General features: G+C 42.4%; 1 protein-coding gene across 1 annotated transcript in view; it reads left to right on the top strand.

Moving 5' to 3' along the window:
* htatsf1 (HIV-1 Tat specific factor 1) overlaps window positions 1–19,723 on the top strand; it is a 28,524-nt gene extending 8,801 nt beyond the window's left edge. The window contains exons 4-9 of the mRNA XM_073058886.1: window positions 4,556–4,710; window positions 10,019–10,182; window positions 11,391–11,490; window positions 12,922–13,011; window positions 13,101–13,238; window positions 17,777–19,723. Of these exons, the coding sequence (XP_072914987.1) occupies window positions 4,556–4,710; window positions 10,019–10,182; window positions 11,391–11,490; window positions 12,922–13,011; window positions 13,101–13,238; window positions 17,777–18,169 (1,040 nt within the window). The 3' untranslated portion in view covers window positions 18,170–19,723. The remainder of the gene's footprint in view (window positions 1–4,555; window positions 4,711–10,018; window positions 10,183–11,390; window positions 11,491–12,921; window positions 13,012–13,100; window positions 13,239–17,776) is intronic.
* The last annotated feature ends 319 nt before the right edge of the window (window positions 19,724–20,042 follow it).

The following is a 20,042-nucleotide window of genomic DNA, read 5'->3' as shown; positions in this document are numbered from 1 at the left end:
GAAGGGTTTAAAGTAGATTTGCAGGGAAGTTGGGAACCAGTGCCTGGCTAGATCATGGAGAGGTTGTGGGGAAAATAGATGTTAAGCCTACATATAAAGACAACTGAAAGGTTGGGGTATGGTTGGACTAATGTTCTGAGTTGCATGTATTTCAGTGCAAGGAGTATTACAGGTATGGCAGATGAGCTCAGAACATGGACAGCACATGGAATTATGATATTGTAGCCATTAGTAAGGCTTGGTCGCAGGATTTGCAACTCACTGTTCTGTGTTTTAGGCATGATAAAGGGGGGTATTACAGGGGGGAGGGTGGCATTACTAGTCAGGGAAAATGTCACAGCAGTGCTCAGACAGAACAGACTGGTGAGCTCATCTATTGAGGTTGTATGGGTGGAACTGAGGAAAAAGAAAGGGGTGACCTCATTAACGGGAATATATTATATCCCACCAAATAGTCAGTGGGATTAAGAAGAACAAATTTATTGGGAGGTAGCAGATTGTTGGAAGAAAAATAAAATGGTGATATATGATTCCAGTATTGGTCGGCACTCTCGTACTGTAAAAGGGCTGGATGGGACAGAGTTTGTCAAATTGTTCAGGAGCGTTTCCTTAATATATAGCGGTTCCAAGTAGAGTGGGTGTGATTCTGGATCTCCTGTCAGGGAATGAGACAGGGCAGGTGATAGATGTGTGTGCAGTGAAACACTTTGGATCTGGTGATCATAATTCCATTAGCTTCAAGATAATTATGAAGAAGGATAGGACTGGTCCTCTGGTTGAGATTCTAAATTGGAGAGAGGCCAATTCTGTTGGCATCAGAAGGAATCTGGCTGGTGAGGATTGAGATGGGTTGTTTTCTGACAAAGGGATGCTTGGTAAGTGAGAGGCCTTCTACAGTGAAATACTGAGAATATAGAGTTTGTACATTCCTGTTAGAACAAGAGGCAAGGCTAACAGGCTTAGGGATACTTAGGGATGTTTGTTGGGGGATAATGATGCCTTGGGTAGGAAGAAGTAGGAAGTGCAGAGCAGGTTGCCTCTGACAGTGTACAGATGAAAGTTCGCAAAAAGCTTCAATGAAATTTGAGAAATTTTCAAAGACTCTTACAATATTATAACAAATGTGTTAAGACTGTTGAATGGAAAGTTAGAATGGCTTCTAGATAAACCAGAGGCTTGCATCTGAAATATTATTCTGTGTACAGACAGCTTGGATCAGATGGCACCCTATTTTCTGTGCATACTACCCCTATTTCCAAATGAATAAACACAGACAATGCAAGTGGCACGGCTGGTACAGCAACTGCCTCACAGTGCCAAGGACTAGGGTTTAGTCCTGACCTTGGGTTCTGCCTTTGTGTGGAGCTTGCATATTATCCCCGTGACCCTGCTTGCAATTTCTCCAAATGCTCCCATTTCCTCCCAGTTTCCGAAGACGTGGGAGACGTTGGTTCAATTGTCCCAGTGCGTGGGTGAGTGGTAGAACTTGGGGGAGTTGAGCAGAAAGTGGAAAGAATAAAAACAAATGCAATTAATGTAGGACGAGGGTGCATTGGTTGGTGTGCGACAGGTTACTGTCGATGCAATGCTCCTCAGACAGGATGAAGAGGTCAATACTCCCCAATGCCATTAGGCTTTACAATTCAACTGCCAGGACTTAAGAACTTTTTTAAAGCTATTATTAATGCTTTTTGAGTTAGTGATTTAGATGCATATCATATTATTACTGAGTTAAGTATTGTATGTAATGAGTTTTTGCTACAACAAGTGTATGGGACATTGGAAAAAAAATGTTGAATTTCCCCATGGGGATGAATAAAGTATCTATCTATCTATCTATCTATCTATCACTCTGTGCTGATGGACTTGTTCCTAGCGTTGTTCCTGTTTTTTTGCGATCATTATAATGTTCAAGGACTGGAGATTTTAAAGTGGCATCCAGTGTTGTGTTACTCTAGTCTGATTGTCACTTCACAGGTTTTCCTGGCATTTAACTAGCTAGTGTTTTCTGCTGCTCCTGTATGATTTAAAAGCCATCTCGTTGGAACTCTCTTGGGATCTGGCACCAAACTAATTTTCTCAATCTGCCTGCACAGTGAAATCCCCATGCCTATCACATTACCCTTTTACATGCCTTTTGTATCTCCTGTTGTAACTTGTAGCCCACATCCTGGCTTCTGTTTGTGTGCCTCCCATCAGGGTCTTTTTACCCTTGCAATATTTCTAACCCGACTCACAAGGATTCTACATGTTCTAATCCTATGTCCCCTGTTTCTAATGAATTGATTTTTGTTTTACCAACAGAGCCTCTCCACCCCCTCTGCCTAGCGTCTATCCTTTCCATGCAACGTGTATTCTTGGCTATTAAGCTCCCAACTATTATCTTCTTTCAGCCTCAACTCAGCGATGCCCACAACATCATATCTATGAACTCTTAACAGCACTACAGGGACAGCAACCTTATTTTTGCATACTGAGTGCATTGAAATATAATACCTTCATCACCCTTTTGGATTTTGGCCCCTTGTTACACTTTAACTCACCCTGCTGACTATAGTTCAATCCTATCATCTGCCTGTTTGTCCTCTCAGAGTCATTACACCATGCATTTACTTGTATACCAATTACTACATCCTCAGCCCTATCAACCGTGATGGAATGGCAGAGCAGACTCAGTGTACCAAATGACCTAATTCTGCTCCTATGTCTTACTGCTAATATTGCAATTTTAAGCCCTCGTGCTGGATTTTCTATGGAGAACAGTAGCTGAGCAGGGGCTCGCTGTGTTTCTCAGCCTTTAAAGCTGGAAATCTGCTCTTGGATCCTGTGTTAAAAGCTGAGCCTGAGAGAGAACTCTTAATTTGTCTGAATGACATTAAACAGTTTGTGCTACTGAATCTGCTATAAATAGCATTCAAGTGCTGTTGAGTATGGTGGCTGTTTCTCAGATAGCTGTAGCACATTCCTTAAGGTAATGTGCCTATGAAATATTATGAAAAGTTAACTTGTAATTTGTAGGATATTAGGGTTATTTGCAAACTCCCATGATGCGACCAATGAGAAACCTGTTACTTGTGCAGTAGGTTTGGAAGATAGAATCCAACACTTTCTCTTAAGCGGTTGGTTTATAAGATCCCCTGCTCAGCTCCAGGGAATTGGTTTCTATCCTGATCCCCAGCACTTTCAGTGTGGAGTTTGCGAATACCCCTTGTGGCAGAGTGAGTTTTCCCTCTCATCTCAGAGGCCTGCTGGCAGGTTCACTGGATCGCTAAATCATTCTCATCGTAGAGCAGCGGCAGAAGAATTGTGGGGAGTGGCTGAAGATGATAGAACAATCGATTACAGGTTCATCAGTGGGAAACAGGATTGATTGCTTAGAGAGACCATAGACATCAGAATCAGGTTTATTATAATATCTGAAATGTGTTTCTGCAGGCATAACAAAATTATAAATCACAATGAAAAACAGTGCAAAAGTGATATAAAGAGGTAATATTCATGGATTGTTCTTAAATCTGATGGCAGGGGAAGAAGCTGTTGAGTGAGGGCATGTATTTTCTGTATCTTCTCCCTGTTATTAGTAATGAGAAGAGGGCATGTGCAAGGTGCCACCTCCTTGAGGACAGAACCTCCTGTGACAGAACTGGCTGAGGCTATAACTCTCTGAAGCGTGTTATTGGAGCTTTCATACTAGATTGTGATATAACCGGTCAAAAGGCTCTACCTGGTGTAAATGTAGGTATTTGCTAGTTTTTGGTGACATAATGAAATATAGCTGCTGGTATGTCTTCATAATTACATCAATATTTTGTGCCAAAGTTAGATCTTCATAGATAGCCAGGAACTTGAGTCTGCTCACCCTTTTCGCTGCTGACCCCTTCCATGAGGACTCCCCAACTTCCCCTTCTCAAAGTACACAATCAATACTTCGGTCTTGCTGACATTGAATACAAAGTTGTTGCTGTGACATCATTCAATCAGCCGACTGATCTCCTGTTTGTCTCCTACCTGTGGCCATCAAACGTTACAACTCCTCCCTCGGCGTGTCAGACACCCTGAGCCAATAGGCTGGTCCTGGACTTGTTTCCACTTGGCATGATTAACTTATTATTATTTAATTATTAATGGTTTTATATTGCTATATTTCTTCACTATTCTTGGTGCAGCTGTAATGAAACCCAATTTCCCTCAGGATCAATAAAGTATGTCTGTCTGACTATGTTTTGAATGGGAAATGTTCAAATATGATCAATGGGTGACCACGGTAGTGTAGCAGTTATGTGATGCTATTAAAGCTCGGGAGATCAGAGTTAAATTCCGATATGTAAGGAGTCTATACATTCACCCCTTGCAATGTGTGGGTTTTCTCCCAGTGCTTTGATTTCCTCCCATAGTCTAAATATGTACCGGTTAGCAGGTTAACAGATCTTTGTAAATTTTCCTGTGATTAGATGTGGGTTAAGTTGGGAGTTGCTGGGCGACATGGCTCAAAGGGCCAGAGGGGAATATTCCACATTGTATCTCTAAATAAATAAATGTTATTTTCTCTTTGTAGGATTGCCTCCAGACATTACACCTGATGAATTTGTGGAGCTCATGTCGAAGTTTGGGATCATCATGCAAAACCCTGAAACAGAAGAGTATAAAATTAAATTGTACAAGGACAAAGAAGGAAATCTCAAGGGAGATGGACTCTGTTCATACTTAAAGGTACACAACCAGTTCCTCATTACCTGCAAATTTGATTTATTGCCACATTACTAGTTTTATTTAGCGAATTAATAGCAAGATTGATCAAGTTAATATGTACAAACCCCATTTCCAGAAAAGTTGGGATATTTTCCAAAATGCAGTAAAAACAAAAATCTGTGATATGTTAATTCACGTGAACCTTTATTTAACTGACAAAAGTACAAAGAAAAGATTTTCAATAGTTTTACTGACCAACTTAATTGTATTTTGTAAATATACACAAATTTAGAATTTGATGGCTGCAACACACTCAACAAAAGTTGGGACAGAGGCAGGTTTACCATTGTGTTACAGCACCTTTCCTTTTAATAACACTTTTTAATCATTTTGGAACTGAGGATACTAATTGTAGTAGATTTGCAATTGGAAATTTTGTCCATTCTTGCTTGATAGAAAACTTCAGCTGCTCAACAGTCTGTGGTCTCTGTTGTCTGATTCTCCTCTTCATGATGCACCATATATTTTCAGTAGGAGATAGATCTGGACTGGCAGCAGGCCAGTCAAGCACACGCACTCTGTGTCTACAAAGCCACACTGTTGTAGCTCGTGCAGAATGTGGTCTGGCATTGTCCTGCTGAAATAAGCATGGACGTCCCGGGAAGAGACATCGCCTTGATGGCAACATATGTCTCTCTAAAATCCTAATATACACCTCAGAGTCAATGGTACCTTCGCATACATGCAACTCACCCATGCTGTGGGCACTGATGCACCCCCAAACCATCAAAGATGCTGGCTTTTGCACCTATCGCTGATAACAATCAGGATGGTCGTTTTCATCTGGCACGGAGAACTTGACACCAGTTTTTTCTGAAAACTAGCTGAAATGTGAACTCATCTGACCACAGCACATGGTTCCACAGTCTTTCGGTCCATCTGAGATGAGCTCGGGCCCAGAGAACTCGCTGGCATTTCTGCATAGAGTTGATGTATGGCTTCCTCCTTGTGTAATACAGTTTTAAGTTGCATTTCTGGATGCAGCGATGGACTGTGTTAAGTGACAATGGTTTTCCGAAGTACTCCCGAGCCCAGGTGGCTATAATTGTCACAGTAGCATGACGGTTTCTTAGGCAGTGCTGCCTGAGGGCTCGAAGATCACGCACATTCAACAGTGGTTTCCGACCTTGCCCTTTACGCACTGAGATGTCTCTGAATTCTCTGAATCTTTTCACAATATTATGTACTGTAGATGTTGAAAAACCTAAATTCTCTGCAATCTTGCGTTGGGAAATGTTCCTTTTGAACTGACTAACAATTCTCTCATGAATTTTGGCACAAAGGGGTGAGCCACGACCCATCCTTGCTTGCAAAGACTGAGCCTTTGATGGACGCTACTTTTATACCCAGTTATGCTACCTCACCTGCTACCAATTAGCCTGCTTAATGTGGAGTCTTCCAAACCGGTGTTACTTTAATATTCTGTGCACTTTTCAATCTTATTTTAACTCTGTCCCAACTTTTGTTGAGTGTGCTGCAGCCATCAAATTCTAAATTTGTGTATATTTACAAAATACAATTAAGTTGGTCAGTAAAACTATTGAAAATCTTTTCTTTGTACTTTTGTCAGTTAAATAAAGGTTCACGTGAATTAACATATCACAGATTTTTGTTTTTATTGCATTTTGGAAAATATCCCAACTTTTCTGAAAATGGGGTTTGTAGATCGGATAGACATTTAAGAACGTAAGAGATTGGAGTAGGAGTAGAAAACCTGGCCCGTTGTGTCTGCTCTGTGTTCAATAAGAACATGGTTGATCTGATCGTTGATTCAGCTCCACCTGCCTTCCTTTCCCCCACAATTCTCAATTCCCCTGCTATGCAAAAATCTATCTATGTCTTAAATACTTTTTCTGAGGTAACCTCTACTGCTTCCCTGAGTAAAGAGCTCCACATATTCACTGTTATTATTGTCAGAAAAATAAAACTCAGTGGTGTCTAGTTGGACATGAGAAGTGATCGACTGTAGTCCCCCACTGTTCAAACTGCTGAGCCAAAGCATCAGGTAGATAGGAAGAAGGTAAGACATTCCTGAAGCTTCTGACTGAAACTTGGTCAGCCAATAAATGGAGAGAAAGTGGGAAAGAAAGGAGTAAACACGAGGAAATCTGCAGATGCTGGAAATCAAGCAACACACACAAAATGCTGGTGGAACGCAGCAGACCAGGCAGCATCTATAGGAAGAAGCACTGTCGACGTTTTGGGCCGAGACCCTTCGTCAGGACTAACTGAAAGAAAAGGTAGTAAGAGATTTGAAAGTAGGGGGGGGAGGGGGAAATCCGAAATGATAGGAGAAGACTGGAGGGGGTGGGGTGAAGCTAAGAGCTGGAAAGGTGATTGGCAAAAGGGATACAGAGCTGGAGAAGGGAAAGGATTATGGGACGGGAAGCCTAGGGAGAAAGAAAGGGGGAGGGAAGCACCAGAGGGAGATGGAGAACAGGCAAAGAGTGATTGTGAGAGGGGCAGAGAGAGAAAAAAGGGGGGAATAAATAAATAAGGGATGGGGTAAGAAGGGGAGGAGGGGTATTAACAGAAGTTAGAGAAATCATGCCATCAGGTTGGAGGCTACCCAGACAGAATATAAGGTGTTGTTCCTCCAACCTGAGTGTGGCTTCACCTTGACAGTAGAGGAGGCCATGGATTGACATCAGAATGGGAATGGGACATGGAATTGAAATGTGTGGCCTCTGAGAGATCCTGCTTTCTCTGGCAGACCGAGTGTAAGGGTTCAGCGAAACGGTCTCCCAGTCTGCGTCGGGTCACCGGACGCAGCATACCACACCAGCCGACTCACAGGTGAAGTGTCGCCTCACCTGGAAGGACTGTCTGGGGCCCTGAATGGTGGTGAGGGAGGAAGTGTAAGGGCAGGTGTAGCACTTGTTCCATTTACAAAGATAACTGCCAGGAGTGAGATCGGTGGGAAGGGATGGGGGGGACGAATGGACAAGGGAGTTCCATAGGGAGGGAGGGAAAGATGTGCTTAGTAGTGGGATCCCTTTGGAGGTGGTGGAAGTTACGGAGAATTATATGTTGAACCGGAGGCTGATGGGGTGGTAGGTGAGGACGGGGGAACCCTATCGCGAGTGAGGTGGCAGGCGGATGGGGTAAGAGCAGATGTGCGTGGAAGGAGTGTTCTGTTCCAAGAATAGAAGATGCCATTGTGAAGTCACTGAAGATGTCCATCTCTCTATCTTCTGGGTCTGTTTGCTTTAAAGCTGACATTCTGCCCTCTTCTCATTGCCATGATCAGGCAGGAGCCACAGGAGTGTGAAGACCCACACTCAGTGTTTAGGAACACCTCCTTCCCCTCTTCCATCAGATTTCTGAATGTACAACTTCACTATTCTTCCTTTGCACTATTTGTTTTGTTTTTACTGTATCCCTGTTGTCTTACACTGTACAGCTGCCACTAAACAACAAATTTCACAACATTCACGATTAATAATAAACCTGACTCTGATGTGAACATCACAACTTATAAAGGTAACTGGTGATGCCCAGATCCCCAGAAGTAAATGAGGAAGAAATCAAATGGGATTTTGTTAAGATTCTGCCAGGATTTCAATAGTAAGACTACTGCTGACAACTCCTGCATCAAACTATGCTAAGTTGAATGATAGCTATCCTAAAACTACTCACCTGTTTTCATATTTCCCTTAAGAGTTTTAATGTCATATTTTGTTTCTGACCATACTGGCCAGTGTTAAATTCAGTAACAGGAATTTAATGTAGGTAATTATGAGGTCGCATTAAAGGAATCAAGAGTCAGATTATTGTCTGAGTGGAGAGAGGTTACTCAGTGAGGGAAGTTTAGCGGGATCGTATTATTTTAGTGTATGAGACACAAAATGTTAGGCAGACCAAACAGGCACATTGGCCTGTATTGTGAAGGGTTGGGATTTTCAGAATAGGTAGTTTTCTTTCACTTGTACAGGGTGGTTACCGAGCAAAGCAACACACACAAGTTGCTGGAGGAACTCAGCAGGCCAGACAGAATCTCTAAAAAAAAAATTACTACAGTACTATGCAAATGTCTTGGGCACCTTAGATATACACACATGTGTGTATCTATCTAGCCTAAGACATTTGCATAGTACTGTAGTAATTTTATTTATTATACTGTACTGATACCGCAAAAATAACATTTTCATAGCATATGTGAATGATAAGCCTGATTCTGATATGGTTCTCTGTTGTGGACTGAGAGTGGGAATGGGGCAGAGAAGGGAAATAAGGGAGAGGGGAGGGAGTGGGAAGCACCAGAGAGACGTTCTGTAATGAGCAGTAAACCAATTGTTTGGAATCAAATGACCTCGCCTGGTGTCTCAGTGCTGGATGTGTCTGCACCTGCACCGTCCCCTGGCACTCCTTCTCTGCCACTGTCCCACACCCCTCCTGCAGTGCTCCACCCTTGCCATTCCCAATATCCTTTGCTCCTGCCTGATTTACAAGCTCTCTGTCTGCTCCAGGTTGACAAATACAGGGCATTTGTGCGATATTATGCCAACCTTTTAACCTTTAAAACTGTGGTTTGTTTCGGCCAAAATCTTCTCTCATAGGCTTACTATGAAAATCTAACCCTTCCTTCCTATATAGCCCTCCATGTTTCTCTCATCTGTTAACTTGTCTAAGAATTTCTTAAATGCCCCTAATGTATTTGCCTCTACCTCCACCCTTGGCAAGGTGTTCTACACACCCACCACTCTCTGTATAAAGGACTTCCCTCTGACATCTCCCCTATATGTTCCTAGTGTGATGATGAGGCTACACCTGGAATAGTTTTCATCTTTTTGGTCTCCTGACCTCAGGAAGGGTGTAGTAGCATTGGATGCAATCCCAACGTGATTCACCAAATTCATCTCTGGGGCAAGGCAGTTTGGGTCTGCATTCCTGGGAATGTAGTTTGTTAAAGATTTCCTTATTCAAGCATATAACGTTCTTGGGTGAGTCACGGACAAGGAGCATTGCTGCATTTAATACTGTTGTTTAAAACGGTGGTCTGTTTCAAGCCATGATCTTTTATCATAGGGTAATTAATCTCAGGAAATCTCTGCCCCGGGTGGTGGTGGAAGTGGAGATAATATTTGGAGGAATTGGCAGTCCATGAGGATCCGGCACAGAAGAGTTGAGACTAAAATCAATCAGCCAGGATCATATTGATAGGCAGGGCTGCCTTGAAGAGTCAGGTAGCCCATTCTTGTTCCTATTTTCTTGTATCTTATGACCTACCTACCCTTTCTTTACAAGTGATTTTCTGTTTGTGTTGCAGAAAGAATCCATAGACCTTGCAGTCAAATTTCTGGATGAAACTGAAGTGAGGGGATATAAGCTGCATGTAGAAATTGCCAAGTTTCAGATGAAAGGGGAATTTGATGCCAGCAAAAAGAAGAAAAAAAGCAGAGATTATAAGAAGAAATTGCTCCTGCAAAAAAAGTATCCTAAAATTAAGTTCTGTTGATCCTTAATTTCATGTAATTGGCTTATTATTATTTTCATGTTCTGAGATGCATTGAAAAACTTTGTTTTGCATGCCATCCATACAGATGATTTCAAGACACAAGTATGTCACGGTAGTATCGAGAGAAAAGCAATAATAATAAAATGCAGAACAAGGTGTTACAGTTACAAAGAAACTAGCAAGTAGACAATAATGTACAAGAGTTATGACAAGGTAGATTGTGAGGTCAGGGTTTTATCTTTATCACTTCTTGAAGCAAATGACCATCTCTTTTGTTTTGCTGATGTTGAAGAAAAGACTATTCTGACACCTCAAAGGTCTCTATCTTTTTCCTGTACTCTGCCTTATTTGAGATCCAGCCCACTAAAACGGGTATCTGCAAACTTATAGATGGAGCAGACTTTAGCCAGACCATTGTGAGTGTATAAGGAGTAGAGCAGGAGGGTGAGGGCTAAGATTTGAGGGACACCAATGTTGAGACAATAGTGGCGGAAGTGTGGCTGCCTATCCATTATGATGTGGCCGGTTAATCAGCAATCAAGGATCTGCTTGCCGAGGGATTTACAGCACTACAGTAAACAGCCTAGGCTTCAGGAGAAACACCGATGCTATTTTATAGCCAAGTGGAGCATTATCTTAACATATATTTGATAACTAACTTGGATTAGTTTGAAGTAGAATTGTAATTGCGTGTTGCCAATTCTACCAATAGTCTTCTGACCAACTTCACCAAAAGCTGTTTCATGCAGTTAAAAACTGAAAATGTGGTAAGCACTCAACAGGACAGGCAACATCTATGGAAAGGGAATGAGGATTAACCTTTTAGGTTGAGATCTCATCAGTTCTCATGAAGGGCTTTCCACCCAAAGTGTCATTTGATTCCCTTTCCACAGATGTTGCCTGATATTCTGAGTACTTCCAGCATTTTCTGTATCTGATTTTAACTTGAGATTTGAAGAGTGTAATGACAACTCTTAACAGTGAAGGAAGAAATAAAATGCTTCTTTTATTAGAGATCATTACCCTTTAGTTTGCAATGGGCTGAACCTTAGGAGATTTACTAATATAATACAGTAGCTCATTCATTGTCTTGACCTGCCTATGGATATAGAACTCTGTCAGTTTTCAAGTTAAGTTAAAACTTCATTTACAAAACTATTATTTTTTAACTTGTTTTTGTAAGGCAGCTGGATTGGAGACCGGAGAAGAAATGTGGTGATTCTCGATTACGTTATGAGAGAGTTGTGATTCTTAAGCACATGTTTCATCCAAAGGATTTTGAGGTGGGTTGGAGTTCAAAGGTACAATTTAATGTCAGAGAAATATATACAATATACATCCTGAAATGCTTTTTCTTCGCAACCATCCACGAAAACAGAGGAGTGTCCCCAAAGAATGAATGACAGTTAAATGTTCGAACCCCAAAGTCCCCCACCCCACCCAGCTCCCCCCTCCCATGCATAAGCGGCAGCGAATAACAATTCCCCGTCCCCCCACCGGCAAAATAAGCAAGCATTGGCACTATTGATGCTCATGCAGATTAATATAACTCTATTTGTTTTTGACCCGAAGAAAGTTATTTTTCTTCTCAAACACTTTCTGTGATTATTTGTTTTTGAACTCTTGTATTTCCATTCAACCAACTCTGGCTCAAGGAGCACAATCCTGTATCTTCAACTCTGCTCAAGTTACTAATCCCTCATCCCAGAATTATTCCAGTAAATATTTCTCAGACCCTGTCTCAAGTTCTTGTTGAAGTTAGGCGGGGGATTTGACAGGCAAATGGAGGTGCGGGGAGTGGAACTAGTGACAGAGGCTGCAGTGTGATAGGTGGGGGCAGCAAAAGTCTGCAGATGGTGGGATCTGATAGAAGAGGAAGGTAGAGCACAGAACCAGATACAGTAAGGGCGATGAGGTGCCAAGTGGGAACTGTACAGGGTGCGGAACTGGTGTGTGGGTGACAGACAGATGGAATGAGTGGAGGAGGAGAAAGAAAAGGAGGTGATCAGGTGCTGGTTAGAAGTATGTATAAGGAAATGAGCAATTTAAGTGGAGAGGGAAAAGAGACGGTAGTGAGGAGGGAAGAAATAGATTACTTGAAGTCAAAGTAAATTTATTATCAAACTATTTATGTCACATATACTACCTTGAAATTCATTTTCTTGCAGGCATTTACAGGAAAGTCAAGAAATGCAATAGAATTTATGAAAAACTATACATAAGAGACTGACAAACAACTGATTTGCAAACGAAGACAAATTATGTAAATAAAAGTATAATATTGAGAACATGTAAAGTCCTTAAAAGTGAGTCTAAGTTGTGGAGTTAGTTCAGAGTGAAAGTGAGTGAAGTTACCCATGCTGGTTCAGGAGCCTGATGGTGGATTCAGTGTTCATTCTGTTGAATTGGAGACCATCCAAGTGGGAAATGAGGTTCTGTTCCTCGCGTTTACATTTAGCCTCTCCTTGGCAGTGGAGGAGGTCTAGGTCAGCGTAAGAATGGGGAGGAAATCAAAATGGATGGTAGTCAGAAACACCAGATGGCCATAGTTGACAGAGCTCTCATCAGGTTGTCTGACGGTGGTGTGATATTTGCACGGGGATGGGATGGGGAGAAGTGTCCAGCTCTATCACAAGATGTTTCATGTTCCATATAAAAGCACTGCCTACCTGGCAAAAAAATGCCAAATATATTAATATTTAAACTTTTTATAGGTGGATCCAATGATTTTGAATGAGATCCGGGATGATCTTCGACTGGAATGTGAAAAATTTGGCCAGGTCAAAAAAGTGCTTCTATTTGATGTGAGTATTCCTGGTGTTCAACCGTAAGAATTACTTGTGTAGTTTAATGAAAGCACAGCAGAGTTTTAATCCTGGGCTTGTACTTTCAGAGACACCCCGATGGATTGGCCTCCGTGGCATTTAAAGAGCCAGAACAAGCGGATGAGTGTAAACTGGCCCTTAACGGAAGGTGGTTTGGTGGGCGCCAGATAACTGCTGAGACATGGGATGGCGTCACCGATTATCAGGTATGAAAGGAAGTACAGTGCGAAGTGACGTTACACATGTACTTTATCATCCTTGTATAACGGTGTGTATAAAAGAAAATCGGGAGTAGCCCAGCCAGTTGCTTAACTCAGTGAGATCAGACAGGTCAGGCTCACTTTCCCATTCACCCATTTTCCATAATCTTTATGATTGAGTCCTCGGCCAGCCATTTGCAAAGGTTAAAACCAGGATTCTGCAGCTACTGGAAGTTTTGAGCAACACACACAAATGCTGGAGGACCATAGTAAGCCAGCCAACATCCATGGAGGGAATAAACAGTTGGCAGTTTGGGCCAAGACTCGTCATGGAGACTGAATTAAATTGTTTTACATTCTGCTGTACAAGATGAGCTTGTTTTCCAGGACTGTCTGAACTTGGTGACCTGTAGACTGAGCTGTACCTCTTCATGCATCCTCTCAATCTCCCTCCCCTCTCATGGTTTGCTGTTGAGTTGCCGTTAATTTGCATGATCTAGTAAACGTCAGGATTAGAGAGCTTCTTGTGGGCAGAGCTGTGCAGAATTCTGGGCTTCCCCCCAGTCCACTCCATCATTACAAACATCTCTGTCCGGTCTGGAGATGTTCCATGGGGCAGGTGTTCAAGAGAGCATGGTCTCCTGATCCTTTCCATTTTACCCTGCTGGCCTTTGCATCCAGGATATCTCTCTCTCTCACTTTTGCCAGCTTCACCAGTCACCACTTCCTGCTCTTCTCAGGGACCACTCTCTTCATCACTACAAGCACTACAGCACAGAAGCAGGCTCTTTACCCCATCTAATTTGTGCAGAACCATTATTGTGCCCAGTGCTATGAATTTGCACCTGGGCCATAGCCCTCCATACCTCTCCTGTCCATGTACTTGTCCACCTTTCTCTTAAATGTTGCAATTGAACCTGCATCCACCATTTCCACTGACAACTTGTTCCACGCTCGCAACACCTTTTGAGTGAGCAAGTTCCCCCCAATGTTCCCCTTAAATCTTTCACCTTTAACCCATGGCCTCTACCAACCCAACCTCAATGGAAAAGGCCTGCTTTAATTTACCTATCTGTAACCCACATTTTGTATCTCTCTTTCAAATCTCCCATTATTCTCCTATGCTCCAGAGAATAAAGTACTAACCTGTTCAATCTTTCCCTGTAACTCAGGTCCTCATCCCGGCAACATCCTTGTACATTTTCTCTGTACTCTTTCAATAATATCTTTCCTGTAGTTGGGTGACCAGAACTGCAGACAATATTTCAAGTTCAGAGTCACCAGGTTCTTGTACAATTTCAATATAACATCCCAACTCCTGTACTCAGTACTTTGATTTATGAAGGTCAGTGTGCCAAATGTGCGCTTTATGATCCTAGCTACCTGTAATGCTACTTTGAAGGAATTATGGATCTTACTCCTGAGGTTTCTCATCCCTCCCTGATGCCTGCTGCTTTTCCCTGTAATAGTCAGGTGTAACACCTACTCCAGCATCACCTCCCTTGCCATCATCCAGTAACCTAAACAGACATTCCAGGTGAGGTGGGGATTCACCTGCACCCCCTCTGCCCTTACCTTTTGCACTCTGTGCTCTCGCTATGGCTTCCTGTATTGACTAGGCCATCACGAGCTCCTGTTTCCAAACCATTGAATACCACCACCCCCCCCCCAACGTCACACCCTTACCCACACTGGTCTGCCTGTCCTTGGCGTCGCCTAGCAGTGGAGGAGATTTGAGCTGAAACCGGAGGAGCAGCACCTCCTATTCGGCTGGTTAATTACAACCCAGTGGCATGAACATTGGATTCTCCAGTTTCTGGTGAGCCACTCCCCCGCTTCTCCTTTCACTCTCCAGATTGAGCCAGGTTTTTCCACCAACCCCTGCTTCCCTTCTTAACAACGCGCTCAGGACCCAGTCCCCATTAACACTATCTCTCTCTCCCCCACATTGGTTCTGTCCATCCAGTATCCTTCCCCATCTCATTCTTACTAATTTATTACCTTTCTTTCTTCTCAGATTCTGGACTCTGCTGCTCTTTGTTATTTCTGCTTGTCACCTTCTGGCTTCAGCCTCTACCACCCCTCTGCCGTGGCTTTATCTGCCTATCCTCCTCTTCCTCCTCAGCTGGTGCCAGTCCCCACCTCTCCCCTGCCTGTCACCTCTTTATACCCTCAATTTTCCCCTTACACTTAGTTCCAATATAGAGTCTTCGCCTGAATCATGAGACCATGACATAAAAAAACAAAATTAGGCCATTTGCCCCATCGCATTTGCTCTGCCGCTTCATTATGGCTGATCCAAATTTCCTCTCTGCTCCAATATCCTGCTTTCTCCCCATATCCCTTCGTGCCCTGTTCAGTCAAGAATGTATCAACCTCTGCCTTAAATATACATAAAGACTTGGCCTCCACAGCTGCTTGTTGCAAAGAATTCCACAGATTCACCTCTCTCTGGCTAAAAAAATTCCTCATCTCTGTTCTAAAAAGGCACCCGTCTATTCTGAGGCTATGTCCTCTGGTCTCAGACTCTTCCACCATAGGAGGCATCCTTTCCACATCCACTCTATCAAGGTCTTTTGACATATGATAGGTTTCAATGAGGTCATCCTTCATTATTCTGAACTATAGTGAAGATAGGCCCAGAGCCATCAAACGCTCTTCATATGACAAACCATTTAATCCTGGAATCATTTATATGAGCCTCCTTTGAACCCTCTCCAGGTTCGGCCCATGCTTTCTAAGATAAGGGGCCCAAACCTGCTCTCTATTCTCCAGTGAGGCCTCACCAGTGCTTTATAAAGTCTCAGCATTACATCCTTGCTTTTATATTCTGGTCCTTTTGAAATGAATGTTAACATTGCATTTGTCTTTATTACCACAGACTCAAACCTGCAAATTGATCTTTAGGGAATGCTGCATCAGGACTCCCAAGTCCCTTTGCACCTCAGTTTTTTGTATTTTTTTCTCTCCACTTAGAAAATAGTCAAGACTTTCATTTCTACCAAAGTGCATGACCATACACTTCATGACACTGTTTTCTATCTGCCATTTCTTTGCCCATTCTCCTAATCTGTCCAGTTGTAGCCTCTCTACTTCCTCAAAACTACCTGTCCCTCCACCTCTCTTCATATCATCTGCAAACTTTGCAACAGAGCCATCAATTCCATCACCCAAACCACTGACATATAACAAAAAGAATCGGTCCCAACACAGACCCCTGTGGAACACCACTATCACTGGAAGCCGGTCAGAGAAGGCTCCCTTCATTCCCACACTTTGCCTCCTGTCAAATCAGCTGCTGTTTTATCCATGATAGAATCTTTCCTGTAATACTATAGCTGTAGCTTAGTTTAGGCAGAGGAGTCAGCAACAACCACTCTGCCTGCACCAGTGCTGCTTGACCCGCTGAGTTCCTCCAGCTGTTTGTTTTATCATAAACCCTGTGTCTTGTATTATTACAAGAAAGAGTTTCGTCTTGCAAGCAGTAAATCTGATCAACAATTCTAGTTAGCCACCCTTGCCCTCTTTTGTCACTGCTGCACTGCACTGAAGAACACTTCTTATCGTTGTAAATACATGCTGGTATTTACGCATATTTTATTACATACCTGTATTTCTAAGTTTTTTAAAAATATAATTATGAATGTCAAGCCTTGTTATTTTTGTTGCATGTCACACCAACATATCACAGCAAAATTCTAATACCTGTAAATGTACTTGGTGAATACAGTTGATCCTTAACTATTTTGTAACAGCATCATAAAGCCACTGGACAAAGTGCTTTGAAATGAACATGTTTTATATAGTTTATGCAGGACAAGTTTGCTTCTGGGGTACTAGTCTGGTCACAATCAGACAGTGACTGTATTGTGAAGTTAGTTGCTTAAACTGCCTGGAATGGTGGTAGGGGCAAATATATTGGAGGCTTTTAAGAGACGTTGGGATAAGGACATGAAAGTAAGGAAGATGGAGGGATATGAACATGGTGTAGGTAGGAGGGATTAATGCTTGAGTGGATTTGATTTGCTTTTTAGCTGGTTCGGTACAACATTGCAGGCTGAGTGGCCTGTTCCTGTGCGGTACTGTTAGATGTTCTATGTTAACTTTGTTAATTTTCCCAGCCTGAGAGCTAAGGCCGTTAACTGGAGCAGAAGACAGCGACCCTTCACTTGTGATCCTTGATTACAGTGGCAGCGTGGTAGCACAATGCCTTACAGTACCAGTGACCTGGGTTCAATTCCTCCTGCTGTCTGTGAGGGCTTTCCACCAGGTTCCTCAACCCAAAGACACAGCAGTTGGTGGGTTAATTGGTCATTGTAATTTGTCCCGTAGGGTTTAATCGGGGGTTGCTGGGTGGCACGGCTTGAAGGGCTTGACCCTATCTCAATAAATAAATATTTTCAGTCAGTCAAGTGTTTAACAAGCTGGCACTTCTCTGTGGATCTCCACAGTGGATAATCCATCTAAATATCTTGCAATAAAGTGTGGGACTGTCATACTTAACCAGTCAGCAAAAGTTTGATAAATATTGCTTTCAATTCTAGATTGAAGAGACTGTGAAGGAAAGAGAATATCGACTTAAAACCTGGGAGACATTTTTGGAAGGCGCACCACCTGCAGTAAAGTCTGATGACCAGCGGACAGAGCAGGCTCCTGTTGGACCGTCTGCTCCACAGGAGGATAGGACGACTTCAGGAGATGCCGGGGCTCCATCAGTAGACTCTACAACACCCGGACAGGACTCTGGAGCTTCATTAGTGGCCTGTTCGGCACCCTTGAAGGACTCCACGGCTCTGTCAGTAGACTGTTCACCATCAGAGAGCAGTAAGCAGCAAGGTGTGACCACTCCTGAGGAGCCAGAAGAAAACCAGAATGAGGAAGCCTTATCAACAGACAGCAGCATTGATGAAAGTGATAGTGCGGATGAGGAACCATGAATACTAAAAGGATTTTGCTTTCTGGCTAAAATTATTTTTAATTGGAAGATTATGTAAAACAAGGTCCCATTGTTCCAAGCATGTGGTAATAACGGGCAGTAAAAAAAACCCAGTCCATCCAGGCTGCTTCACGTGGTCATGACGTTTTGCTGATGACAAAATATACATACATCCTGTCACAAAGCCTTCTGAAAGAGAGCACAACAAGACACTCATTTAAAACTCAGGCTGTGGGGTAGAGATAGGGAATAGACAAACAGGGCTGCTTAATTAAACTGATATGACCATTGTTTCTAACCTGAGGGTGAACAAGATAGAATGTACAAAATACTTCTGAGGGGATGTTTTGGGATGTAGCTGATCTACAACAGGCAGACTTTTCATTAATTCCTTTGCAAGGTTTTATTTGGTAATATTTTTCCTAAGTGAATACCAAGAGAGTTTTCTTTCACCTTTTAACAAGGTTTTCAAAGCAAACTCTATATACAACTGATTTCACAGCACGGGATCAGTTCCAACAGCAGTGGACTCCTGTTGCTCACTGATCAGATCCACAGTCAGCTCCAGAAAGAAAAAAACTTGGCCAGTTCTTGATTTGATTACAGCTCCATACACAGTAGTACTGTTAAGTGTTGAGTCACTGAAATTGGAAAAGTATTAAGATCCAGGTTTTTTTTTTGCATCCTTGGAAATTGTGGGTATTTGCTCATTAGAGAGGTGTCCATTCGCCTGAAAGGTGAGGTAAGCCCAGTTCTGATAATTGTCTTCATGTTTTCATTAACAAAATGGTTTGAAAGAAAAATAATCACTGGTCTGTGCAGCTAAATTATCCAATATTCCTGTTTGAGTGGGTACATATTTTGGAATAGTTTCCTACAGCTCCTCTGAAATTTGTAAGTGATTGTTCATGTCCATGTAACATCTGTTTTATTCTGATTTTAAATTTCCACCCCATGTTTTGTTCTGCAGTATGTTCAATTTGTGTGTGATTTAATTCAAAGTGGTCTTCATAAACACTTGCATCAGCCTGTTGTGGCGTGCTGTTAGGGACATTAATGTGTTTTTGTTTTTAACTGTGCTATTTGAGATGACAGTTGGAAGCAATTTGGTGTGACTGATACCACCCAGTCTGCATAAATTTCTTCAGATACTGTTGTGTGAAGTTTAAAATGTTTTGATACTAAAGGAAATTTAAAAAGCAATTGAAAACATTTAGAAATAAAATATTTGGATGTCAATGCCAAATAATTATTGGTGATCTTTTGAATTTCTAAATGAAAGCTAAATATCAGGTATTCTGGGTTATTTACAGTGTGTTTCAGTCCAGACTCTTGGTAGATCATTATAATTCTGGAATGGTTGCATCACTGTTGCTGCTGGCACCATGTTCCTGCCAGAATGTTTGTGGCGTAGCACCTGGTGGGTATCTAGTACTGGCAACACATCTGAAACCCAACCTGTTGTGGTGGTCTAATGCTGAAATGTAAATAGCCATTTTACCATAAAATAAATAAACAATAATCATTGAGTATCAGGAGCTGACCAACTAGAAAATTGACTGACTGTTTTACTGATTGCTAGTTGCTTCACTAAAGTTTTCCTGTGATCCCACCTAATTTCTCCTATCCTACATCATCCCTCTTCCAAATAGCCCCCCCCCCAAATCTTGCTGAAACAAGCAAGTTCGGCCCAGTCCCTCACAGGCAAAGCCCCCCCATCATTGAATGCACACTACAAGGAATGCTGCCACAAGAAGGCAGCATCCATTATCAAGGATCCCCACCATCGAGGCCATGCTCTCTTCTTGCTCTGCCATTGGGCAGGAGATACAGGAGCCTTGGGTTCCACACCACCAGGTTCAGGAACAGTTACT

This window comes from Hemitrygon akajei, chromosome 10, assembly GCF_048418815.1.
Source record: "Hemitrygon akajei chromosome 10, sHemAka1.3, whole genome shotgun sequence".
In the NCBI taxonomy this organism is placed as follows: Eukaryota; Metazoa; Chordata; class Chondrichthyes; order Myliobatiformes; family Dasyatidae; genus Hemitrygon; species Hemitrygon akajei.
This window is presented reverse-complemented; position numbering and strand designations above follow the sequence as displayed.